The sequence below is a fragment of the Toxotes jaculatrix genome, chromosome 20 (genome assembly GCF_017976425.1).
Source record: "Toxotes jaculatrix isolate fToxJac2 chromosome 20, fToxJac2.pri, whole genome shotgun sequence".
Lineage (NCBI taxonomy): Eukaryota > Metazoa > Chordata > Actinopteri > Toxotidae > Toxotes > Toxotes jaculatrix.
In genome coordinates, this window is record NC_054413.1 from 20,376,451 (window position 1) to 20,401,403 (window position 24,953).

The 24,953-nt window shown below is 44.7% G+C and overlaps 2 protein-coding genes across 5 annotated transcripts in view; both read left to right on the top strand.

Annotated features, from left to right (window-relative positions):
• The window catches only part of arhgap29a (Rho GTPase activating protein 29a), a 30,439-nt gene extending 13,174 nt beyond the window's left edge, over positions 1-17,265 (top strand). Inside the window, exons 3-23 of one of the 4 annotated variants that reach the window (XM_041065561.1) lie at positions 785-928; positions 3,876-3,972; positions 4,500-4,572; positions 5,017-5,077; positions 5,539-5,685; positions 6,755-6,819; positions 6,912-7,022; positions 7,201-7,281; positions 7,745-7,927; positions 8,257-8,394; positions 8,505-8,695; positions 9,979-10,148; positions 10,506-10,634; positions 11,926-12,024; positions 12,135-12,298; positions 13,064-13,252; positions 13,822-13,959; positions 14,262-14,497; positions 14,601-14,916; positions 15,045-15,153; positions 15,304-17,265. In XM_041065561.1, coding sequence (XP_040921495.1) covers positions 785-928; positions 3,876-3,972; positions 4,500-4,572; positions 5,017-5,077; positions 5,539-5,685; positions 6,755-6,819; positions 6,912-7,022; positions 7,201-7,281; positions 7,745-7,927; positions 8,257-8,394; positions 8,505-8,695; positions 9,979-10,148; positions 10,506-10,634; positions 11,926-12,024; positions 12,135-12,298; positions 13,064-13,252; positions 13,822-13,959; positions 14,262-14,497; positions 14,601-14,916; positions 15,045-15,153; positions 15,304-16,244 — 3,782 coding nt within the window. In that variant the 3' untranslated portion in view covers positions 16,245-17,265. Of the gene's footprint in view, positions 1-784; positions 929-2,616; positions 2,645-2,680; positions 2,983-3,875; positions 3,973-4,499; positions 4,573-5,016; positions 5,078-5,538; positions 5,686-6,754; positions 6,820-6,911; positions 7,023-7,200; positions 7,282-7,744; positions 7,928-8,256; positions 8,395-8,504; positions 8,696-9,978; positions 10,149-10,505; positions 10,635-11,925; positions 12,025-12,134; positions 12,299-13,063; positions 13,253-13,821; positions 13,960-14,261; positions 14,498-14,600; positions 14,917-15,044; positions 15,154-15,303 lie in introns of those variants that run through there. The other 3 variants (XM_041065562.1, XM_041065564.1, XM_041065563.1) reach the window with 3 other exon arrangements.
• Positions 17,266-18,141: 876 nt separating this feature from the next.
• abca4a (ATP-binding cassette, sub-family A (ABC1), member 4a) overlaps positions 18,142-24,953 on the top strand; it is a 28,464-nt gene continuing 21,652 nt past the window's right edge. Inside the window, exons 1-6 of the mRNA XM_041065549.1 lie at positions 18,142-18,207; positions 19,592-19,685; positions 19,806-19,947; positions 20,206-20,345; positions 21,855-21,982; positions 23,146-23,343. Of these exons, the coding sequence (XP_040921483.1) occupies positions 18,142-18,207; positions 19,592-19,685; positions 19,806-19,947; positions 20,206-20,345; positions 21,855-21,982; positions 23,146-23,343 (768 nt within the window). The remainder of the gene's footprint in view (positions 18,208-19,591; positions 19,686-19,805; positions 19,948-20,205; positions 20,346-21,854; positions 21,983-23,145; positions 23,344-24,953) is intronic.

Sequence of the window (24,953 nt, forward strand, 5' to 3'; positions counted from 1 at the left end):
TCTGTGTGTAGGTTTGCTGGGTTGTGTGCTGTCCTCTGCTGTGGCCTGGAGTAGTGCTCATGGTCTAGAAGTGCTGTGAATGGATGGGCAGCAGTCTGACATGGCTGCCATGGTCACCCTTTCAGCAAACAGAGCTGGAATGTCATGTAGTAATCCTGTTGCCAGTGAGGTTGCACCATTCATTTAAAGCAGGGAGATTTTAAGTAGCTGGCTTCCAGGTCCAATCTGCTCAGGATTTACAGCAGGTGATAAATTGTTAATTGTTAAACCTCAGTGTTGAAATACAGCACAAGTTCTGTGATTAAAGCGTTTGTCAGACTGAAGACAGTTCAGAGAGCAGCAGAACTAAGCTGGTTAGTTGTGCAGAGCAGCAGTGGAACAGCACTGATCTCTTGTCATCTTATTGGTCAGAGGTTAACAAGGCTAATGGATAACGTGGTAGCTGTCAGTAAGATCTCAGAGCTTGATGGTGAAGTGTTTTAAATTGAAGAGTGAAATATATAACGACCAGTCCATTGCCACACTGTCTTTACCAGCACCTTTAATTGCCCTCTCTAAAAGTTGGTCCTTGAATTGTTGTAAATATTGAATGTTTATATGTTCGAGCACATGCAGCTCATGAGCCACATCCAGTATTTGTATTTGCCGTGGTATCTACTGTAAATAATCTCTTCACTGTTACATGTTGACTGAATGTAAGTTAAATGATCATAAGGATTTTATGACTGAGAGAAGCTGAGTATGTATTTTAAGTGGCATAATAAAACTCTTTATCTCTTTCCAGAGCACCAGGACTGCCTCCATCAGGCGGTCCATGAGCGGCTCGGGGAGCTGCTGCGAGTCCTGAAGGCCATTATCAGCAAACACCAGAGCCTCAACTCGGTGGACATCCTCAGTACAGCTGGAACCGTCATCGCCACGGTCAAAGGTGAGCTCCGATGACCAGCTCTCCCTCAAACACATGCACACACATAACTCACGGCCTTCCTGCTAAACATGCCAGCTACTCCTCCGCTCTTCCTTTGGTCTGTTTTCTGTCTCTGCTTATCTAATCCCCCCTTATCCTTCCCCCTTGACAGTTTTCTCTCCTGGACATTCACTATTACTGTGCCCTCTCTCTCACACTGTCTGCCTGAGTCTTAAAAGCAGCTTCCCAGGGAATGTTTCTGAGGAGTTTTCTTAAAGCTTCAAAGCAGCGCAGCTCTTCAGGAGTCACTCAAATGCTTCGTGTGCATCAGTGTGTGTTTGAAGCCCTATACAGAGAGTAAGAAAATAATATTTGGGAGTCGGATACCTGATTCAGGAGGCAGCGGGAGAAGCAGGTGTCCTTTGTGCTTCGTCTGCCAGTCCAGAGGGAGCTGCACTGAGGAATCCTTTTCAGTCTCTCTTTCTCTGAGATTATGATCTGGCATGCAGGTCAATTCTTAACTTGGCTGCCACACAAGAATCCCCTGAGTATACCTCGTCTCAATTTGCATTGCAAAGAGGGGCATAGAGGGGCTGCATGGCTGTTTGAAAGGCTTTTACTTAATAAGGAATAGTGACATGTGGAACTGAGCAGAGTCCGAGGAGCCTCTGCATATGAATGTAGCTTCACTTCACTGAAATATTTGGAAGGAGTCCACAAACACATGGGCGTGTGTGCTGTGAACGATTATTAGACGCATGCAAGTCCCGTCTTTCTTGTAGGAACTTAATTATTGATGTAGCATTCAAACATGTTGATGCACAGGAGAGACACGCACAGATTTGACAGCTTAACACATGTCCTATAGAAGCCTTCAGGTTTAGGGTCTTAATGATATTACAGTAATTGTTAGAAGAATTCTTAAGAGTGAGGACAAAAGAAAATTGCAGCTGTTTCTCAAACCTGTGTGGTGTCCTGCTTGAAGGACACTGCTGTTGGTGATATGTCTGAGCAGCTTCTGTGTTATATACCAGATACTGTAACAGGTTTAACAGTTAGAGCAGCTGTAACCATGTAGTCTTTTATAAACATGTGCAGTGAAGCACGTCATGACACCTTTTCTGCCACTAGGGGGCCAGAATCGCTCACTTCCTGACCCCCACACAACAACAAGGTGTTATCAGCTGTGCACTTGAACCAGTATTTTTCACAACCAGATCTCAAAGCTTTAGATGTTACACAATATTAACATGTAAAATTTTACTATGCTTTATTATTTGTGGAGGTGTGTCATGTGACCAGAAGGTTCTTTTTGTTCTGACCTTAATTTTACAACTTGGAAAAAGATGAAAAATGTACGATTAGGCTGCAGAGATGAGGAGAAAATAACGGGGATTTCTGAGAAACACCCCAACACTGGATCAAACAGTTGTTCTTCCATCCTGTGGTGTTTCATATCCAGTCGTATCCTCCACATCTTTGTATTATTCTTTACTGGAAGAAAAATTCCTCCTGGATCTAAATTCTGCGCAGGACTTTGCAGCTGACGAGTGTTTTCGAGAGTGTTGTGCTTTTCCAGTGAAACAATACCATTTTTCCCCGATGATGTAACTTCCATGTTTGGACCACTGGTTGGGGCCTGAGCGAGTACTGGCATTGTATTCCAGCAAGCCTCAGGATGTCCTGTTGGGGGTAGGGGTTGGACAGAAGAGCAGGAGATGTAACAGCACAGGAGAGGTACGTGCTTTGAATGGTGGTGGCTACAGTAGCTGGTCTGGGGTTAGCAAGAGGCTCCAAGGGCCCCATGGACATTGGACCCATCAAAATCCTTTTTGCCTTAATGCTTCCTGTGCCCGAGTCAGAGAGACGAACTTTTGCCTTTGATTTATTTCCTTTTGCTGGATAGAGGAACATATTGCTGCTGCCCCATGAAGAAAAGCAACTTTTTTGGTGGCGTATTTAAAGTGTTTGGACAGAAGATTTGCGTCTCAGTCACCCTGAGGTAGTGGTTACCAGTCATGATCAAGGAAGTCTTTTTTCTGTTTTACAGCAGGAGAAGAAGAGCTTGCTTTGAGGTGGGTAATTGGCAGTTGTGAGATTTGTCGTGCAGCCTACTTCTTTGACAGCACTTTCCTAAAAACCTGAATGCAGCTACCAGGGAAGCATCTTAGTGTTAGATTGGTGGCGTTTGTGGGTGTGCACTCTTCAGTTTTCACTATGTGGCACAGATACTGAAGGACCAGGCGAAAGACGCACGACAGTAAGCGAGGATAAAGTTTGATCCAGTCTTCCTTTAAGGTTTGAAAACCCATTCAAGATTAGTTCAACACAGTTTGGACTCTTTCCAGCTTGTGATTGATCCATAATTGTCCTTTTCTGCGTGTGGAGAACAGCAGCGGAGCAGGCGGAGGAAATCATGGAGGCAGCAGAGCGGCGCAGTGACATGGCTGATTTATTGCTTGGCGTTTGGTCTCTTTTTCTGAGCATCTCTCTCCCCGTTTATTTTCTCTTTGCTCAGTCAGGGCAGGAAGTTTATTGTGAGGACTGATTACAGCCGTATTTACACTGGTGTTTTTCCCCCCCTCTGTCCTCTGTCATCACTGTGTTTAGACTTACAGCAGGAAACTACTGCTTTTTCAGATTACAGCCAAATATACACACTTGCAGTCTTTGCTTATCTTTTCTGATTGAAGGTACACAGTTGTTTTTGGATGCCTCTGAGGGACTATTCAATTTTAAAATGTCTGCACGTTTGAGATATGAAGTGAGCAGTTCCTTAACTCTCAGTGTGATTTGAGGCGTACAGCATGACTCAGAGGAGACTTTCTTTGATTCCATCCTTGACGTCATGCACAGGATGATGAATCATGCCATGGGATTCATGCCTTAATCACAGGATGTCTTCAGTATGCAGGGTTCAGGTCTGCTACCAGAGTTGACTCTGTTCTACTTTATCACAATTTGACAGGAGTGAACTTTAAGGAGGTGAACGAAGAGAACAAACAGAAGCTTTTCGGAGAGATCTACGATGCTATCGACACATTGGCCTTCACGTTTGGCAATGTGTAAGTATGATGTGACGGCTGTTGATTGGCCGATTGTTCCACGAGTTGACTTGAGTTTATTGTTCTTAATCAAGGTCAGTTTTTGAAATAGCAACTGTATTTTGCTCCTCGCCATGTTCTTGCCAGAGAACATAATTAATGTTAGTCAATAAATTTGTCACATAAAAGCAGAATTAAATAAAAACGAATTTCCCCACATGGATTAATAAAGTATCTCTTAATCTTAATCTTAAATAAACAGCCAAAGACAGTCACCAGTAACATGGAGGATAATGTGGTGAAGGGAAAAGCTAAGCCTTCAAATAAATTAAAAAAAGGAGAATAGGTCCAGAACTATATACTAATAAAAGAAACATAACAGATATGTCTGTGTAAATACTAGACTAACAGCTACATCACATAGACCACTTAAACACAATGATGATCTGAGTTTTGCTTTAAACACCTTCCTCTCAGATATGTTTTATGTGATCAGATTCACCCGTACTCAGCCTGATGTATTGGTTTGTGTTTGTGTTCTCCTTCAGAGTGTCTGACTTCCTTATGGGAGATGTAGAGAATGGATCAGTGTTGGGGCTTCCCCTGACGAAGAGAAGCAGGGTAAGAAAAGTGCAATATTTCTGTTCTGGCTTTCCCTCCATCACAACCGAGCAGATGATCCAAGCAACTTAACATGTTCCATAGCTGTACATGGCATCAAAAATAAAAGGCTGATATTAGTGTGTTTATATTCTTAAACACACATTTATCATTAGTGTTCAGCATCCTGTTAATGCCAGGATGTGGCCTACTGCCCCTGAATTGTCAAGAAAAAGGTATGAAAAATTAGCCAGCAGAGTTCAGGGATCAGGGGTTGACTCATGTTCCTGAAATGGTTTCTGCAAATGATGAATTCATTCTATGTATAGTTGTTTTCCTGCAGCAGGTTTTATAAATTCTCTGAGGAGGAAGTCGAGGTTCTGATAAGCCTTGTTTTAAGTGTGTTTGCAGAGAACATCGTGCTTTGAGAAGGAAATTCATCCAACCCATCTGTCTGTTTTTCAGTCTTTTGAGAACCTCTCCGTGGAATCTGGAGGATCCGGTCCTGAGAAAGATGATCCGCCAGGTAAGACCGATCTCTGTAACACAGAGCTACTGTACTGTGGGGCTGCTCTGTGGAACAGTGTGTTCATAAATCAGTGTTAAGCTGAGCTACTGCTGCTTTTGCTGGTTTATCATTTGTGCTGCGTCACTGCCATTGCAGGCGTAGCTAGATCAGCCTGTGGGGTGATCTGGGGTAAGACCACTGCAAGTGTTGATGACCAGCCTCCTTAAGCACTTATTAATACATCCTGCAGTCAATCTCCTGTCAGCATTACTTACCTTCAGATGGTATTAGCCCATATCACACTCATGCAAGGTCAGTATGGGCTTTTCTCTCAGACGCAGTCACAGATGTTGTTAGCTAAGCGCATATGATGCGTCCGGCAGTGGTCAGAGGTACGTTGGGTGGGAGTCGGTCACTGTCGGTCGTTTTTAAGCCCGTCTTTTACAACACCCCGCGTGGGATTCCTGTGGTCGTCACAGGGCCGTGTCCGCCGGTTCGGGCCGAAGAGGTGGACAGGATGCTGCAGCGGCAGGACAGTGGTGTGGAGTCAGCGCTGCTCTACGCAAAGGCCTGGTCCAAGTACACCAAGGAGCTGCTGGCATGGGTGGAAAAACGCCTCAGCATGGGTGAGTTAGAGCACGGGCCGTGTGTGTTTCTGATGTGTAGGGAGGCAGCAGTGAGTAGCACCTATCACACTGAAGTCAGCTGTCATGTGTTAGTGTCATGGACCATGTACTTAACTTAAGTCCTTCATTACATACTCAGGTAAGTGTGGGTAGTCATGCCACGGTGTCTGAGATGTTTTCATGTATATGTCATGTGTGTTTGGGGTTTTAAAAAGCATCAACATCTGAAACACTTATTTTTGTGCATAATCAAAACAATGACATTCAGTTTTTCAAAGATCTGCTCCAGACATGTTAATGAAAATAAATTTGGGTTGAATCACAGTTTGATTCGGTTTTTCAACAAAAAGTTCAGGTTCTTAATAATAATAATAATAATAATAATAATAATAATTTAAATAAATAAATAACAACTGAGATTTGTTGTCAGTTGTACTGCCCCCTGGATTTCATCCAGGAAAAACCCACTGGACATACTGTTGTCTTTTTAATCGTAATGTTTCATTATATTTGCTTTGTTCACTGGGAAACATTCTCCCAGCTCCAGGCAGCTCAGGCTGGATGAAAATGTGTTAAACTGGTCTCTGTAATGTCTTAATTACACAATCACCTGAACTGGACTTAAAACAATGGAGTCTTATCCAGGCTCAAGGTTGAATGTGCAGTGTGGGAACTTATGTTGAGTCCACTGGTTAATGAATGGTTTCAGTCTAATACTTAGTCACTTGGCCCGTCAACACAGTGACACAAAGCACTCAGTCATGTTGTACAGGACGTTTGTTATCAGGAGAACAGTTTGTTGGTTTAACACGTTCACATCCACTTTGGCTAACGTTTTATTTACTGATTCGTTTTATAGATTTGTGGGATGAGTCATGAACACTGTATGATTTAATCAGAAAATGCTGAAATGGTTTTCGGTCCATTGTGTATTTAAAGACTAACAGTTAATACAAAACGGTTCTTCAGCACAGTGCACACATAAACACTGTGTAGGCCAGTGGAGGGCACTGTGTATGATGTTAAATTGATGGAATTCTGTGTGAACTTTGGTGTGATCTATGTTCAGATATCGAGTGTGCGAAGAGTCACGCCAAAATGGCTGAATCTGCTAAGACGCTTGCGAGTCAGCAGGTGAGTAGATCATTTAACTTGATTTTAATTTTGCTGCCACTTCTTAAAGATTATTAAGGATCAGCGTTAAGACTTTCTCCTCTTCATTTAAGGAGTTCATGCCTTTCCGAGAGATCTACATGACTGCTTTCAAAAATGATACTGAATACAGCCAGTTGGTACTTCACACTGCAGCAGTGCTGCAAAGCAACAAATTCACACAGGTAATCCAGCAAAAACCACTGCTGCACATCTGCAATGGGACTTTGTGTTGGGTTAGAGTCAGAGGACATACTGACTCTGTGTGTGTGTGTGTGTGTGTGTGTGTGTGTGTGTGTGTGTGTGTGTGTGTGTGTGTGTGTGTGTGTGTGTGTGTGTGTGTGTGTGTGTGTGTCTTTCTAGCCTCTCCTGGCCAGAAAGAATGAGCTGGACAAGCTACGAAAAGAGGTGAAGGAGCAGTGGCAGAGAGAGCAGAAAAAGATGGTGATTCGACACAAACACACTCAGAATCTGAAGCTGTTTCTCTGACCTGTGGACTGGAAGGCTGTATACACACCTAACGCTGTTATTGCTCCTGATTAGTTCTTTGTAGATTAATTGCTTTTTAACATGAGAGTAGTTTTTAACGTTAGGTGCCTCTGGTGAAGCTCCCTCACTTATGAAACATTGAACAGGAAGTGTTTCTGTGGATACGACCTTCACAGACAGATTTTTGTTAGCGTTGTTGGAGTTAAAGCTCACCTGTGTTTGGTTTGTACGTTTGTACGTGTATATTTTTAAAGCTTCCTGTGTGTATCACTGCAAACTGAGTGAAAATCTGATGAAGCTGTGATTTTCATTTCAGTTTTGCTGCATGTGGCAGGTCTGTCTTTGCATGTTGGTGCCGTATGTGTAGTATTATGTTTATATCTGTCTGTGTGTTAACATGATACGTGTACATCTCCAGCATGAGGCAGACAGCGCTCTGAGGAAGGCTCGGCTGCTGCAGGTCCAGCGGCAGGAGGAGTATGAGAAGGCCAAGGTGTCGACCAGCCGCCTGGAGGAGGAGCAGATCGGAGGAGGAGGAGGAGCAGCGGCAGCTAAACAGCTGGAGAAGAGGCGCCGGCTGGAGGAGGAGGCCCTGCAGAAGGTACAGCACCTCCTCTGCTGGGCCGATGGCTCAGCACAAATGTTGTAGATGACAGATTCGTATGGGCCCAGAGGATTTTATTTATTTTATTTGTGTTCTAATGTTTGTTTTATTTATTAAATTTTTCCAACATTTTCTTGGGACAGAAACCAGCTTCTGTTCAATTTAGCTTCTTTAATAACAAACATAAAACAGGAGCTGGAGTAGAAAATGAGCCCATGGTCACCGGCTGCTGACCGTGACTGAGAGCAGTTGAAACTGAACTTGTCATCAAACCTGAGTAAGTCAGAGTTAATAATGATAATCACTGATCTTCGGTGTGTCGGCAGGCAGAGGAGGCCAGGGATCACTGCAAAGCCTGTCAGATTGATGTCGGAGAGAAGAGAGTGGATCTCGCCCACACCAAGAGTGAGATCATCACTCAGATCCGAGAGATGGTCTCTCAGTGCGACCTCACCCTCAAGGCTGTAAGTTGAGATTTGAAGTTGAGGACTAACTCAGTGGAAACGGTGTACGGCATCCAGGATGCTGTCACATCGCCTGCAGGATCATGATGTTTGATTCCCGTTTTTTTTAGGTGACGGTCAACTGGTTCCAGCTCCAGCAGGCCCAGGTCGTGTCCCTCCCTGTCAACCACCAGAGTCTGTGTGAAAACGCTAAGCTGTACGAGCCTGGCCAGCGATACATCGACTTTGTCAGGAGTTTGCCTGCCGACGGGCCTCGTCTGGAGCCCCACTCGTTTGATTCAGCCGTGACTCAGAGCACAGGGTGAGACACTGTGATGCTGTGGTTGGATCCTAATCTGGTCTCAGCCTTCGGTTTTAAGCAGCAGGTTTCTGATTATAGATCTACAGCTGGTGAGCCTTACTGGAATATCTCCTTTGACTTTAGCTGAAATCTGATGCCAAGTGTTTTGTGCCTAAATTTAACTGCGTCAGACCGTTTATCAGTGTTTATGTTTACTTTGTCAGATTTTATCACAGAAATGACTGAGTTATTTTTCTAAGACAGATAAAGAGCTCTCAGAGGGTTCACAGCCAAACTTCATGCCTCTCTCAGTTACTGAAAAGTCTTTCAGCCTCTACGTGAATTACATATCATTTTTATGTTACATCAGAAGCTTAAATCCTGTATCACATGTATTTAAGGTAAACGAGTGATCGTAAATACAGTGGTGGTGTCGACCGCAGTGGTGAGGTGGAGTGACTGAGTGAGGACGCTTGTTTTGGAAAGCGTAAGACAGTTGGGTTGGACGGAGCTTCCTGCGGAAATGACTGCGGTCACGGGAGAGAGGAGCTGGGGCAGAGGGCTTAAAACCAGTGTGACTGAAGCTCTTTGAAAGTTTCCAGGAGCTTTCACACTGTGTGAACTCTGTCTCTGAATAAAGTGACAAACATGGAGCTCGTTCTGCTTCGGTTTTGCAGTTTGATGCTTTATGAAAGCTTTGTTACGAAAAGTTAGTTTCCTGCTGAGAGAGTTTTGTTGACACAGGTTTGTGGTCACACACACACACACCAGACAGATGGAAGTAAGAGAGTGCCCCCCCCCCCCCCCCCCCCCCCCCCCACACACACACACACCCCAACTCTGATCCCTCTGATCAAAAGAGTTCAGAGAGGAAATGAAACACACACTCATATGCATCCTCAGCACTGGATTTAAAAGGTTAAATATAGGCCGCTGACCTACATTCTGTATATTGTGAGATACAGTGGGACACTGTCCTTAACAATGGTTTGCAGGGTTTATACATGAGCCGGTCTGAGTCAGTTAATCATCCTTTTACTCTGATTAACTCATGATATCATGATTATTCAGGAATCTTCTTGATGCTGGTGGAATGAACAAATGTACTTGAATTTGATTTGTAATTTTTATGCAGGACTTTCTAAACCGCTTATAATAAAATTCAAAGATATTGAATATAGGCAGAAAATATTGAGCGTATTGAGTCTAAAGTTGTAGAGTCTGAGTTTCAGCTTTCACAAAAGCCTGCTGGATGTTTACTACAAACAGCATCATTGTCTTTATTCCACCATTTTCCTTCCCAGGATGCCTTTCAACAAGCGCTCAACAAGTGGCTGCCACTCATCCCACAGTAACCTGTCGCAGGCATCCATGACCTCTGACCTCCTTGGTGGAGACGAGGTGGACAGTCCCATCAACGCCCAGCATACCAAGATTGCAGAGAGGCGCTCCAACAGTAGCACAGACATCCAAGGTATGCAGGTCAACGTTTAGCATGTTAGCTGCTGCTAACATGCAGACACAGAATATGAGGTGAACGTGTACTGAAGCTGCCATCTGCACCAGCTTCTTGTGCTGTTATCTCCCCTTTGTTATGTTTTTAGGTATGCAAGTCGGATCCACCCACATCTCTTCTGGCAGCTCAGTGCTGATAGGAACATCAGTGGTTAATGGGCTCACATGTGAAATGTGACATGTTCATTTCAGGGCTCATTGAGAAACACAGAGATTTCAGTGACAGTGATCCTGTGTGTACATTCTACAAGGAACAGAAATGAAGGAGTGACATTTTTTTTGTGACTGAGATGATATTTATTTCCTTTCCCTCCAGCTCTTCGGATTCAGGCCCCGTTTCGTCCCTGGGCCACGGCCAGCCAGGGTGGAGGGATGTGCAGCGATTCAGAAAGTGCCGGAGGGAGCAGTGAGTCCCGGTCCATGGACTCGCCCACTGCAAGCCCAGGTAGGACCAGGGAGACGCACACTCTGTTACCCACAAACGTGCCTAAAGTCTTTTCAGGATTTTTCCAGCTGTAAATTGGATTTAGCTTCTTTTTTTTGTGTGTGTGTGTGTGTGTGTGTGTGTGTGTGTGTGTGTATTTGTTCTCAAAGTAAGAACCAGTTTTAACACCAGGAAAGAAACAAATAAAATAAAACCTGAACGCTTTGTGTTTTTTAGATTGTTTCAGTGATCAGGTTGCTTTTTAATTGATCAGCTGTCTCCAACAGATCACTGCTCCACTGCTTTATGACACCTCTGCGTCGCAGCTGATTAACAGTTGGATAATTATCTAACAACATGATATATTCTTTTGATCGTCTGCATAAATCTTCCTGCTGTCACATTTGAAATGAAGGAAATCAAACACGTTTACCTCCCGTGAAGCTTTGATGTTTACCGCCCAGCAGAGACGTACTCGTTCTACAACACCTCAGCTGTAAATATCAGACCGGTCTGTCTTATGTCACTGATAATGCAACAGCACATTGCAAATGATAGCTGCGGGGGGGGGGGGGGGCGGGGCATTCCTCAGCGCTGACTGTCTTCAATGCCTCTGAGGCGTCCACACACTTTTTTTCCTTGAACTTGGTGTGCACCCAACTTTGTTGGCATGTTATCTGAGAACCCAGGAGCTTAGCAACCACTGACAGTGGTGCCTCTTTGTTTAACATTATGCAACTGTATTAGTCTACAATGTACGCAAACATAAAACAGTGGTTGGGTTTCTCTCCGTGTTTCCTCTGTTGCTGTGCAACAGTGCATATGTGTCACAGTGCAATGTTGTTGTACAGATCTGCTCCTACACGAGTCTGCAGATTAGAAAAGATAACACGTCAGTTCATACAAGACGTTTCGGTACGTTCCCCTCGTCAGGTGAGCTCTTACAGACACCCTCACCTACCAACACCCAGAGTGTAAACGGTGCAGGAGTTTATCCCTGATGAGCCAGTAACGGATGAGCCTCCTGATTGGCTCATCAGAAAAACAACAGCATTATTAAAATTAGGTCTATTGGAAATCATTAATCAGTCAATGGACGTGTGAATCACCCAATAATCCGTTACTGGGGGGGTCTTGGTTATCAGCAACATGTGGCCGACCACACCTTTTCATCTGGGGCATTTGTCTCAGTCGGGGGTTCAGTGCTTCTCATTCCCACCACTGTGGAAGACAGGCACCAGAAAGGAAAAGAGCTGAGTTGATGTGACTGTGGAGATGTGGACTCACTGGTGTGTCCTGCTGTACTGTTCAGGAGACTTCAAGAGGAGATTACCCAGAACCCCCTCCACCGGCACCATGTCTTCCGCGGATGACCTGGATGAGAGAGAGCCTCCCTCGCCCTCTGATAACGGTGAGTCAGACTGAACGAATGTTACAGCGCAGCGTTACTGCTGTTCCTCACGTCTGGTGGTCACGGTGAAACTAAGAGACCTGCATGCTCTCTCCTCTTTGATCCTGTAGGTTTGAGTGAGATTGTGATAGAGACAGCCAGCTCCCCTGGTCCCTTCAGAAACACCCAGATGTCAAAGGCAGCTCAAACCCACAAGCTGAGGAAGCTCAGAGCTCCCTCCAAGTGTCGAGAGTGTGACAGCCTGGTGGTGTTTCATGGAGCAGAGTGTGAGGAGGTAACCAAGGTTTCTTCTTTCTGTTTATTCCTTTTTTTTTTTAAGAATGAATAGAATAAAACACAATCTTCTAGTTGGAGCTGTTTCTTCATGTAGTGAGTTCACAGCATTCAGGGTAAATCAAGTTGAGGGTGAACATTGTCTCAGTTTCACAGTGGATTCTTTATCACTCATGACACAGACAGAGACAGAGGCACAGAGACAGAGGCACAGAGACACAGACAGAGACACAGAGACAGAGACCACCTCTGCCCCATCAAAACATTCGAATAAAAGGGAATCTTTTATTGAATCTGGCCACAAACTGTCATCTGATTGGTCTGAGTTGGGGGACCGGGCAGTGGAAACTGAAGACCTTTTGTTTTTCTTCTGTGGAGTTCCCTCCATCAGCCCTGTCCCGCCCCTCCCAAAGTTTATTTTAGATCCAGTTTCTTTCCATATTTGTTACAAAGAAAGAGAAAGACAATAACAAAAGGGTTACTGGAAAAAGTTTTTTAAAGATAGGTTATGTAATGCTGATAAAGACACGGACGTGAACAGGACTCTGCAGTGAACTGAAATCATTCCCTGGTTTTGGTTTGGATTTTTTTGTCTTAATTCAAAGAAAAACACATTGTTCCCCCAGATTCAAACCCTGAACCAGCTGGATTTCATGTTTGAGTCTTTAGTAGGTCAGGAGGTATAAAGACGGCTGTAGAAGAAGCTGTTTGTTGAAATGTTGAAGCCTTTTTTTGTGTGACTGAGATACATTATATGTGTGTGCAGTGTTCGTTGGCCTGCCACAAGAAGTGTCTGGAAACCTTGGCCATCCAGTGTGGCCATAAGAAGCTCCAGGGGAGGCTTCACCTCTTTGGCATTGACTTCACGCAGGCGGCTAAGAACAGTCAGGACAGCGTCCCCTTCATCATACGGAAGTGTACATCAGAAATCGAGAACAGAGCGCTCAACATTAAGGTACATTCAGTCAGATATGAAAGATACGATGAGGATTTCATTGGTTTAATTACTATTAAAGATGAAATAATGGTTGTAGTGATTGGTACTGGAGGGAGCCTCCACCTCACACCAGCTGTATTGTTCATGACAGTGTTACTCAAAACTAACAAACCTGTTAACCTCCAGTTAAAAAGAGGACATTGCTTCTTTAGGATTCAGTTACTGGAAATAAGGAGGCTGCTGGTGTCGTCAGTCACAGCGTTTCGGGGGAATTGTTCCACAGTCTCAGTCATTTCTGAGGAACAATGATGATGAACACAGGCCTGATTCACACAGACACTAATGAGCTTATGAGCTGAAACAAATAAAAAGAAAATGTTTGGGTGTAAATGTGATTCAGTTGAAGTGATTGTTTTAGTTTTTGTATAATTCTTTAAACAGCTTAAAGTCCGGACTCTCTTTCTGTAAATGCAGATCGTGGAGCGTGTTTATGTGTCTGTGGCGTCTCCTGTGATTTCCCACTGTCACCATGGTGACGCTGCGTTTAACTCTGCTGTGTTAATGCGTTTTGGTTTTGTGCTGTGAAGGGTATCTACCGTGTGAACGGTGCCAAGTCTCGGGTGGAGAAGTTGTGCCAGGCGTTTGAAAATGGCAAGGACCTGGTGGAGCTCTCCGACCTTTATCCCCACGACATCAGCAACGTACTCAAACTCTACCTGAGACAGGTGTGCTGCTTTTGAAACCTTATCCTTAACATAAGAGGTGTTGAAGTATTGTAAATTGACTGACGCCGGCAGATATCGTGGCACAGAAGGACCTGAGAGGGTTAAGAGTGAGCTCTGCTGGACGCAGCCACCTCGGTGGTGTTTATTTGTCTGTGCTTATTTCTGGCACACATTTCCCACTTCTCATCCCCTGATTCCCACTTGTGTATTTTCTTATGTATTTCAGTTGCTTCTGTTTATTCTTAACTTCCTGGTTTCATTTGTTTTACTTGTCCTTCTTTCCTCCATACTTTCGCTGGCAGCTTCCAGAGCCACTCATCCTGTTCCGCTTCTATAACAACTTCATCGGTTTGGCCAAGGAAAGCCAGAGCATCATTGTGGAGGAGCTGGAGGCGTTGCGGCTCAGTCCCACCCCGGTGGCCCCGGCCCAGGTCAGCGTGGAGCTCAACCGTGTCCTCTTCAAGATCAAGGACCTGCTGAAGCAGCTGCCACCAGCTCATTACAAGACTCTGCAGTTCCTAATAGAGCATCTGCACCGGTAGGTCTCAGTCACATGACCTCAGGCCATTTTACACGTAGGGATGTGAAAAGTAATAATGTGAAAATCGATTAGTCATCCTCTCCCCTTCCCTCCTCTCCAGGGTGACAGAGCGGTCCGAGGAGAATAAGATGACAGCCAGTAACCTGGGTATCATCTTCGGCCCCACGCTGATCAAGCCGAGGCAGGCGGACGCTGAAGTGTCCCTGTCCTCTCTGGTGGATTACCCCTATCAGGCGCTCATTGTGGAGCTCCTGATCAGACACTATCAGATGGTCTTTGATACCCCCCTCAGTCCCCTAAGCAGCACCTCGCCCACAGAGCTTGATGCCCCGCCCCGCCATGACACCCGCCTCACCCACCAGGAGAAGGAGCAGCAGCTGATAAGGCACTCCAAGTCGCTGGGAGACATTAAAGAGGTAATCAGAGTTTTTTTAATGCCATGTAACGTGATTAAACATCACAGGACACGTTTTTCCATTTCACATTTAACATAAAACGGACACTCTGACACTTTGTCCTCTGCACTTGTCTTTTACCCTCACAGCAGACCTCAAAGGTGTACAAGAGACATTCCTCCATTATTCCTTCTTCCCACTTACTGGCTGAGGTTCAGGAGACCATGCCAGGCCTCGACGGAAGTGACTTTGAACCTGGTCAGTGTTGTGACACAGCTGGATAACCAACAGAGAGCATTGTTATCAGGCTATTTCCACTCCAGGATGAATGTTTTTCTTATTTCTATTTCTGAACTTCATTTTACTTGATATTTTAATGTCTAACCTCTTTTTAATCTCTGTTTAAAGCTGATGAAGTGGATTCAGAGACCCTCAATGGGGTTTTATCATCAAGTGTCCCTGAAGCCCCGAAACCTGGTGAGAGAGGGCTCTGTCGTTCTCAGCACATCACAGTCGCCAGAGTTCAGCTTCGACACCCTCGCAACAAGCTCTCCTCCCGGCCAATCAGCATGCCAGCCGAGCGGATACTGAGCCGAGGCCCAGCTGACGAGAGTAACGCCCGGGACGGCACCGAGCCTGACGTCAGGAAAGGAGGCAGCTGCGACCAGTCTATCGAAGAGGTGGACGAAACCGAGAACACTAAATCGCGAGTGGCCACACATTACCGGAGTACATTTATCGACACTCAGACTTTACGCAGAACTTGGGACAAACAGTACAAGCACGAAGTTGCTTCTAGGACTGTGAGGATTGTGGCCGCAGAGAGCACGACGGTGGATTCCAGCAAATTATCAGCCTCTGTGCCATCAACCCTCTCCCTTGGAACCAGCACGAGCACTATTAGCACCATCTACCCCAGCAGACCTTACACGGTCGCAGTGCGACCCAGCAGGACTTTGAGAAGGGAGGACAATGTAACCAAGTACAGCCCCGTCGCAACGACTTTCAGGGCCCCCAGGACTCTCCAGCCTCCCCCAGGAACCTTCTACAAGCCCCCGTCTGGGAGCAAAGCTAAAGTGCTGAAGAACTGTGCACCGGCTAACAGCGCTGAGGAAGAAGATGAGGAGGAGGATGACGAGGAGGACGAGGAGGAGGAGTTGGGGATTGAGATAGAAGTGTCTGTAGATGAGCCTCTTGAGGAGGACACTGAGGCCGAGCCGGTGGCTGTGTCTCAGTCTCCCAGTTCTAGCCCCGAGGAACTGGGCCAAAACCAGACCAAACCAGTGTACCAGAGACTAAGGCCCAGACGCCTGCAAGAGGTAGAACATCGAGAGGCTCATTTTGTGTGATCCTCTGAGAGTCACGGGCTGTCAGAGCTCTAAGAATCGGTGCTCCAGTGTGAACAGTGTGTGCCATGTTCTGTCAGAGAAAGAATAAGAAACATCTGCATTGACTCTGCAAAGACAGTTTCCAGATGTGCTATGATTTTGGGCACTACACAGAGAATTAAATGTACCTTTGGTCCTCAAAAGACAAACAGGATGCACTTAACAAGCTGTACATTTTTAACATGATTCACCAGTATTTCATTTACCAATCACTTGCTCAGTGCTCTCTGACACCTGGTCAGAATATTTATAATTTTTTCGAAACTGTGCAATTACATTTTATTTGAGTGTTTTGTATAAAGTTTGTACACGCTCAGTATCTATGTATGTTTATATACCAAAAAACTGTTTGAATCCTCACACTCGTGCACGTAGCCATGACGTTGAAAAAAAGTTTTGTGCAAAGTTGATGTCAGTGCTCTTCCACAAATCTTTTCCGAGTCATGTTTCTACCTGCCGAGTCACAACTGTTACATTTAGGGACTCATTAATCAGTTTGCTAATAACTTGTGTATAAAGGAATATAATGACCCTTGTTACATGTTGTACTGAATACTTCTGTTGGCATTTGCTAATGTTATGAAGCACCAGTTGCAAAGGGTGTTCATCCACTTGTTTTTATACTTTTGAACTTTTACGGTGTCAACTCAGACTCTTCTGAAAAGCTTTTGGAGATGCCACGGCATTATCTTTCTTATTTTAACAGAACATTACATTTCTTAATCGCCAAAGCGTTTTCATTTTTTTTTTTTTTTCTTTTTAAACTGAAGTAGTTTTATCAATAACCTAAATCTTACAGGTTCTCTGTAAGTAACAGGAAATGCATCATTTATTTAAATGGTATCTGTTTTTCATGGTAATGTACAAGGTTGACAGAATGTTGAAAAGTTCAGTAAAGAAAAAAAACAGGTACATGAAAACAAACACCCTTTTGTAACTTATTAAAATATATCTGACAACTTCCAACTGTTTGTTTTTTATTTTTCAAATGTTCAAACTTTTATCAACTTTATTTAACAAACAATTGTTGTTGTTGTTGTTGTTGTTAACTCTTATTTAGAAAGAAAAGCTTGATCCAGTGAACCAAACAGCTCGATGACCTGTGAACAGTTTGTTGAATAGTAATTAAAACTGACATATAAATTCTTAAACAGTGGTAAGATTATAACCGTGGTAGGATTATACAGTATACTGAGGGGCAGGTGGTTAGGTCATTAGGCCTCTACAAATGGATGAGAGGCGTTTGCAGTCTCCCAGCACTGAGAAAGGAGATTAAATCAATCTGCTTAACTATTCACAAGGTCTGGAAAGGAGCTGTGTTAGCAACCTCGAGCAGCACTCAGTGGAATATGTGCTGTTATACTTTATTTACCGAGCATCGGCCTGCAGAGCAGCTGTTCTCCTGAGGTAAGTGATGTGTTATGCTGCACTGTCTTTCAAACCGAGTCACTGTGGATCTAATTAGTGAAGTTGTAGCCACAAAGTTGCATAGCAGCTGTAGCTGACCTCGATTAAAGCTCATTTTAATCGAGGGAACCTGGAACGTACCGTGTTCAGTGGTGACATTAACCGGGAAAAGTAACCAGAGCATATTCATTTATAGATTATAGATTTATATTTAACCTCATTATGGAGCTATTGGTCACTTTCACATGGATCACTCACTGGGTGAACTGGTGGACATTTCTCTGATGAACGCAGCAGTTCATCCACTGAAATAATCTTTTAAAGCTGTTGATCGTTGTGTAAAACATGAGGTGGCTTCATTTAGCAGCATTTAGCTTCAGTAGTACTGTGACTGGTTAAATGCAGGTTTGTTGGATGGTGCCAGCCCCTGCGGGGGTGAAAAGGAGGAGCCATGGGGGCAGGAACACAGGTCAAACTCCTGCTGTGGAAGAACTGGACCATCCGCAGGAGGCAGAGGGTAAAATCTCCTCATTCATCAGCTACACTCCACATTTATCCTGATGATGGTTACTGTTTGTAACATGTTTTCTCTTGTTCTCCTTTTTTGTGAGTTTATATTATTTATTTTTAAATAAGTTTTATTGATCTAGTCCAAACAGTCTGTACAGTATATGACTAAACTAAGAAAGTAACCTCATTTTTAAAGCATCTCTGGTGATTCCAAGTTTGCAGAATTTGAATTTTTGATGGAAGTCATCTGTCAGATATCATGAAAATCTCAACGATTATTGATTAATCGCGATTATATTATGGACGATTATGAATCCATTATTAAATTTCCAAAGATCGATTTTTATTTGTTTTTTAATTTGTTTGTTCGTAAGGCACTGCAGTGACTCTCCAGTTACTGGCTGTCATACAGGATTTAACCCCAAGGCGGAGCTGTTGAGTAACAGTCGTAACAAAACACCCTGTAACAGAACCAGCGAGCAAGGTTACTGTGCTAGCGAGACGAGAGGCGCGTGAAACAGACGAAGAAAAACTGAGATTCAGATTCAGAGAACTTTGCTGTCATTCACTTAAAAACATGAACCAGCCAATCCACCCAGCTCCACCTGGGCTAACAGCGAGCGTGTGGGTGCGGTTTGGTTTCCATGGCAGGAGTTTTAAACACGTCGACGGGACGTACGTTGTGTGCAAACTTTGCCGCACTAAGCTAATGCTAGCAACGTGAGGGCTCCAGGTTCAAACCCCGGTCTGAGCTCCTCTGTGCGGAGTTGTGTTCTCATGTTCTCCCTGAGCCTGCGTGAGTTTTCTCCGATCACACAATCACAAAAACATGCACCTTAGGTTAACTGGCTACTTTACATTGCCACCGGGTGAGAGTGTGCGTGTGTCTGTGCGTGTCGGCCCTGCTATTGATTGGCGACCGGTCCAGGGTGAACCCCGTCTCTCGCCGTAGTCAGTTGGGATAGGCCCCACCCCCCTCCTAGTTACAGCTGTACTACACAATACTGAAGGTGCTGTGAGATGTTTCTTAATAAAAGACAAGTTGAGTAATTCAGCAGCTGACTGTTTTTATTATGGTGCAGTACGTTTATGGTGTATTTTGGATTACTGTTGTCAAATGGAAACTCAATAATCGATTGGTAATCGAATCGAGACGTCAATAATCGTAATCGAATCGGGAAATTGGACCGATTAACCACCCCTAACACGCTGTGACTGATTTTCTTGGCTGCTGTTGTGGCGTCTTACTGACTTATTACAACTCAGCTGCTTAGGTCAGAACATAGTGCTGAGGTTTTACTGGCCTGTTGTGTCAGTTCACTGTGTGTGCGGTTTAGAGGTTCACATCTGTTCATACTGTTCATTATACACACGTTTTGCTCTTCAACCAGGTGCGATTCTTTATGGAGATCATGTGGCCTGTCATGTTGTTCATGGGACTGGTGTGGCTGAGAAGAGTGAATCCTCTCTACCGCCAACATGAATGTAAGCAACAGCTGTGTCCTCAAGAGCACTTTCCTCTGCGGTCCACGGCAACCCGTTCATAAACGCTGATAAATGACTTGTGTAAAGCGATGAAAGCCAAAAGTGTCTCCTCTCCCTCAGGCCACTTCCCCAACAAGGCCATGCCCTCCACAGGGGTCCTGCCATGGATCCAGGGAATCTTCTGTAATGCCAACAACCCTTGTTTCCAGTATCCCACCCGTGGAGAATCTCCCGGCCTTGTGTCCAACTACAACAACTCCATGTGAGCGTCACGCTGGGCGGGTAGAGGGACGTGACTCTGAGCCAGAGACGTTGAATTCCTATGAAATATTTGATCTGAGATGAAAAGGCAGACTTATGTAATGGAGTCAAAGAGAATATCTTCAGATGTCTCTGGATTATGTTCTACTTGTTTCGAAGCCTTAGTCTGTGTAAACACTCATATATTAATGTATTTGTTGTTAATCTGTTGTCAGACAAGACTAACTGTGTGTGGTCTGTCGTTGACCTCGCTCCTCAGACTGGCTCGCTTCTACTCAGATGCTCAGGAGCTTCTTTTTAACGATCCAGAGTTTCTGCAGCTCGGTCGTCTCTGGAGGGAACTGAACGCCATGAGCAACTTCATGGACACACTACGCTCCCGTCCTGAACAGGTCTCAGGTCAGTGCTCCAGGATTTCATCAACACACTGCACGTACACACCTGCAGATCGCACAAACTGAACACACGACCAAGCAAGTGAACAAACCAGGCAACAGGATGTGAAGAAGATTTCTGTTATTATGAAAACTTACTGACAGATAAAAGCCTGAACCGTCATCGAAGACCATGTCACAGTCTACGTCACGCCTCACACTTTTTCCCATCAGTCTGTGTGTCTGTGTGGCGTAACAGGATTACACCACGTGGACTTAAGAAAGGCCCGTAATGTAAGCTGCTTACTTTCACCACCAGCGTGTTGTTTATTTGGTAGGAGAGGAACTCACATGCCCCCATCCACACTTCTCTCCTCCTGACGGGACACAGAAAGACTGATCCTGTATCGAGGGACACATCCAAACAAACAACATACAAACCTCTGTCCATGTCGACGCACACGCATACATCCATACAGTGTATTCAGCGCGTTTTCCTGCTGGCAAACGTGAGTCTTTACGATGGGAGTGGAAAGAGGCTGAGTGCATTCCAGCCTGTGAATGATTACGTCTGGCTGCTCTCTGTGCAGCCGCTCTCATGGAGAAAGACGTAGATGGACTAACAGAGCTAACAGAGATACAGAGCCACATTCCACACAAGTTCCCATGAGCCCCGAGAAAGAAAAATGAATCATGTTGAGAACCAAGTTATGTAACTGAAGAATTTGACTCATCACGACTGATCATAGGCCTGCTGTCTGTGTGCTACGTTGCCTTCATGTTCACCATGGAAATCTCTCATTTCTCTTGTTATGGTTTGATGCCAACTCGCACATTCATGTGCATGTTGTACTGTGTAAGAGAAACAGGTGATAAATTATCTGTTTGGACGGCTGTGTGTTGATTTACCCCCCCGGATGTGTACAGCCCCCCCCCCCGGACTTTGGTGTCAGTGCCTCATAAACTTTCAGTCAGCGTGAATAACTCAAGCACCAAAACAAGAGGAGACGTTCAGCAGCTGTGACACTTGTTTTTCTCCACTTGTCACTGTAGAACCTGCTGCTGCTGATGAACATGTCTACAAACCCAGTAACATACAGTACCTGAGCGGTGATCACATGTTGGACACGTTTAAAAAACGTTTCCATTTGTCACATCCTTCCTTCTGAAATCAGAATGTTCTCCATTTCCATTTCTTGAGTTTATGATCTTTATACTGTAACTTCCAGACTGTATTCATGCTCAGACAGGCCACTGGAAACAATGAGACACTGCAGAGGTGGAGTGTCTTCACCCCAATGTTCCTGTCCTTTCAGAGCTGCAGATTTGTCACAACTTGCCTAAAAAATGTGCCACTAAGTTTCAGGATGTTTCCGACGTATCCAGTTTATCCACAGAGTGACTCAATAGGAGCTTTAAGGAATGTGTGTTGGTAGAGAGCATATAGTTATTAAGCCCGGTGGCGGGGGGTGTAAGTACAATGTACAGTGAAAGACCAGTCATTCACATGAACTGTCTGTGTGTCTCTGTAAAGGACGAGGAGTTAAAGTGGAGACGATCCTGAAGGACGACGAAACTCTGACGTCATTCCTGCTGAGAGACGTTCCTCTGACAGAGTCTGTGGTCTATCATTTAGTCAATGCTCAGATCAGGCCTGAACAGGTACACACACACACACACACACACACACGTAGCATTTTAACATCCATAAATCAGTCCCTCATTCATTTTCAGTCTTCACATCAGTGGGGTGCTGCCTCTTTGGTACAAATCCAATACTTTTAGAGCTTTTGGCAATTTCACATGAAGAAGTAAAAGACAGGAAAGCAGCTGACTGGCATTAATACCTGCATGAATCCAGGAGGAGTGTGTTGATCACCCTGGTGTTAATTTGGACTTTTATTTTTTCACTTGTATGGAACAGTTCTTTGATTTAAGCCTGGTAAAGCTCTGTGTGCCCTGTCACTGTAAATGTTAACGGCAGTTCTTATGTGAATGATGTTTGAGTAATGCAGTAAATCTGATTCCGTGGTTTTCATGATTCTGGCTGAAAAAATCCAGGGAAACTTCACACACACATTCACCCAGTCACTGCTGGAAGCTGTGAGGCTGTTTGTCAGGCCAGTGCAGGTCATGTTAATGGAAACTCACTCAGTTCACAGGTGTGACTGAAGGTGTGAATGTGCTTGTCTGACTATATGTTGACCTTTGCAGCTTCTACATTCTCGTGCAGTTGTTGCTGGGATGTGTCGAGGATGGATGAATGGATGATTTAAAACCTGAATCAGTCAGGACAAGAAGGGTCTTGGTCAGGGAGGTGACCCAAACGGTCCCTGAGTTTCAGAAGTCTTTAGCAGAACCTGCTGGAAGGACGACCATCTCAGCAGCTCTCCATCAGTCAGGACAGACTGAAACCACTCTGAGGGACAGGGAGACTGGTCAGAGCTGGGGAAAGGATGAATGCAGCCACAAACACAGGGAGAAAGAAAGAAACCCAGCTCCAGAGTCCAGGACCTGAGACTGGGGTGACTGCTCACCTGTCAGCAGGACAGTGGCCTGAAGCAAACAGCCAAGACAAGAGTTATCTTGGTGTGTTTCCAGGACAAATCTCTGACTTTCTGTCCTTGAGTAGAGACTTACCCAAGATAACTCCAAGCTGTAACTGCTGCCAAACAGGTCTCTGCTCTATTCCTCGAGTTTAAGTGCTTTGGGAATTCCTTTGGAAAAGAGAGGAACTGCTTACTGTGCCTGTAAGCCTCAGTGAAGGGCAGAATCTAAATATTCAAGTTGCCCTAACCAACATCTCCTGTGCACGTTTTTTTCAGTTTGCCTTTGGGGTCCCAGACTTGCATTTAAAAGACATTGCCTGCAGCCTGAACCTGCTGGATCGATTCCTTATCTTCTCCAGCCGCCGAGGACTCTACGCCGTCCGCAACGCCATGTGCATCCTTACCCCTCAACGGCTGCAGATCATCGAGGACAAATTCTACGCAAATGTCGACTTTTTCAAGCTCTTCCGGCTGGTCAGTGCTTGTTCATCCTGGGCTGTAGAAGTCTGATAACAATGGTGGTTTATAGGATAGAAACTGTTGATCTTGTTTACAGGTTTACAGCTGTGTATGCACAAAATGAGCAACTTCTTCAAAGTATTACCTCTAATAAGCTGTGGACGTGTGCTTAAAGCTGCAGCCTGTTAGCTAATGGTCTACCATTTTATTTACTTACCTCTGAGTCACATCTGCCCAATCACAGCTCCTGTCTGCCATAATTAAGCGTGTAGCCATAAAACCTCGATCAAAGTCTGACAGTAAAAAGCTTAGAGATGCATCATAATAAATCTGTGACATGAATACGTTTTGCACTGACAGAGTTATCCAGCCAGTTCATGAATAGCAGAGGCCTGTTTGGGGCTGGAGCTGGATGAGTCCAGTTTGGGATGTTGCCATGTTGATTAAGTTGTGTGCGGAGATCTCCACAGGGTTCAGTGAGACGAGGCCGAGCCAAGTTCTGGCTGAATGACTTGAGGTTACGTTGGCATCGGGCAGCGTAGGATTTGGCAGGATATGGCTTTTTCAAAATAGTTATCCAGCAGTGTCATGTGACCCTGCCGGTGTCATGGGCTGAATTTTAACAGCTGTGTTTACCTCACTGTACAAAAAAGTGTATAATTATACATATTTATATGTCATAGAGATTATTTTGAAGAGTTACACTGATCAGTAATAATGTGATCATCACTGATAATGTATTATCTCCTGTCTGACTTCACATCAGGAGTTTCAGCTCAGACCTGGATGCAAACAACACACAGGCCTATTGTCTGACATGCAGCATGTTTAACGTCAGGAGACACAGGGGACAAACAGCTGGTAGTATTTTTATATGGACTATGACTCAGAGGGTGGGACAAATATTTCTCAGGGAAATGCTCGCTGCCTTTGTGCCAAAAAGTAAATAAAGGCCTAAATTCTATCTATCTATCTATCTAGCTAGCTAGCTAGCTAGCTTAGATAGCTAGCTAGCTAGCTAAGTATCTGTCTATCTAAACTACTAAAAATGTCAATACGACGACCTCCCTCTCCATTAGAGAAATTAGTTCTTTCACATTTCTCAGACACAGCAAACAAACCAGGGAGAGAGAATTTAAAAACCCAACCTAACAGAATGAACAAACATCACTTAGTTGAGGAAACACTTGACCTTTTTTAAGCAGGACCTTATTTATGTGCAAATGACTAAATTAAGATGCTGCTCCAAACACTCTTCTTCAAATAGGTTGAACTTCAGCTGAGCTGAGCTGAGCAGACACACTTGGCCTCTTTCTGTAATTAGCTTAGAGAGGAGACTCCTCTGTTCAGTAATCACAGGCCACTGAGAGTAAACAGGGGCCACAGCCAGACAGCAACGGCTGTCCTCTGCCTCCCTGTCTGTCTGCGTGATCACTCTCCCTCTCACTCTCACACTCGCTGGGATGTGAGGACGTCAGAGACGAAGGACGTGTCGTCCTCCGTTCAGTGTCTTGGCCCAGTTGCTTCCTGAACCTTCAGTTGTGCTGTGAACCAGCAGACCCTCAGGAGAAGGCTGTGCTCAGCAGATAGAAGGGAAACATCATGTCACAACACGTAACCATGTT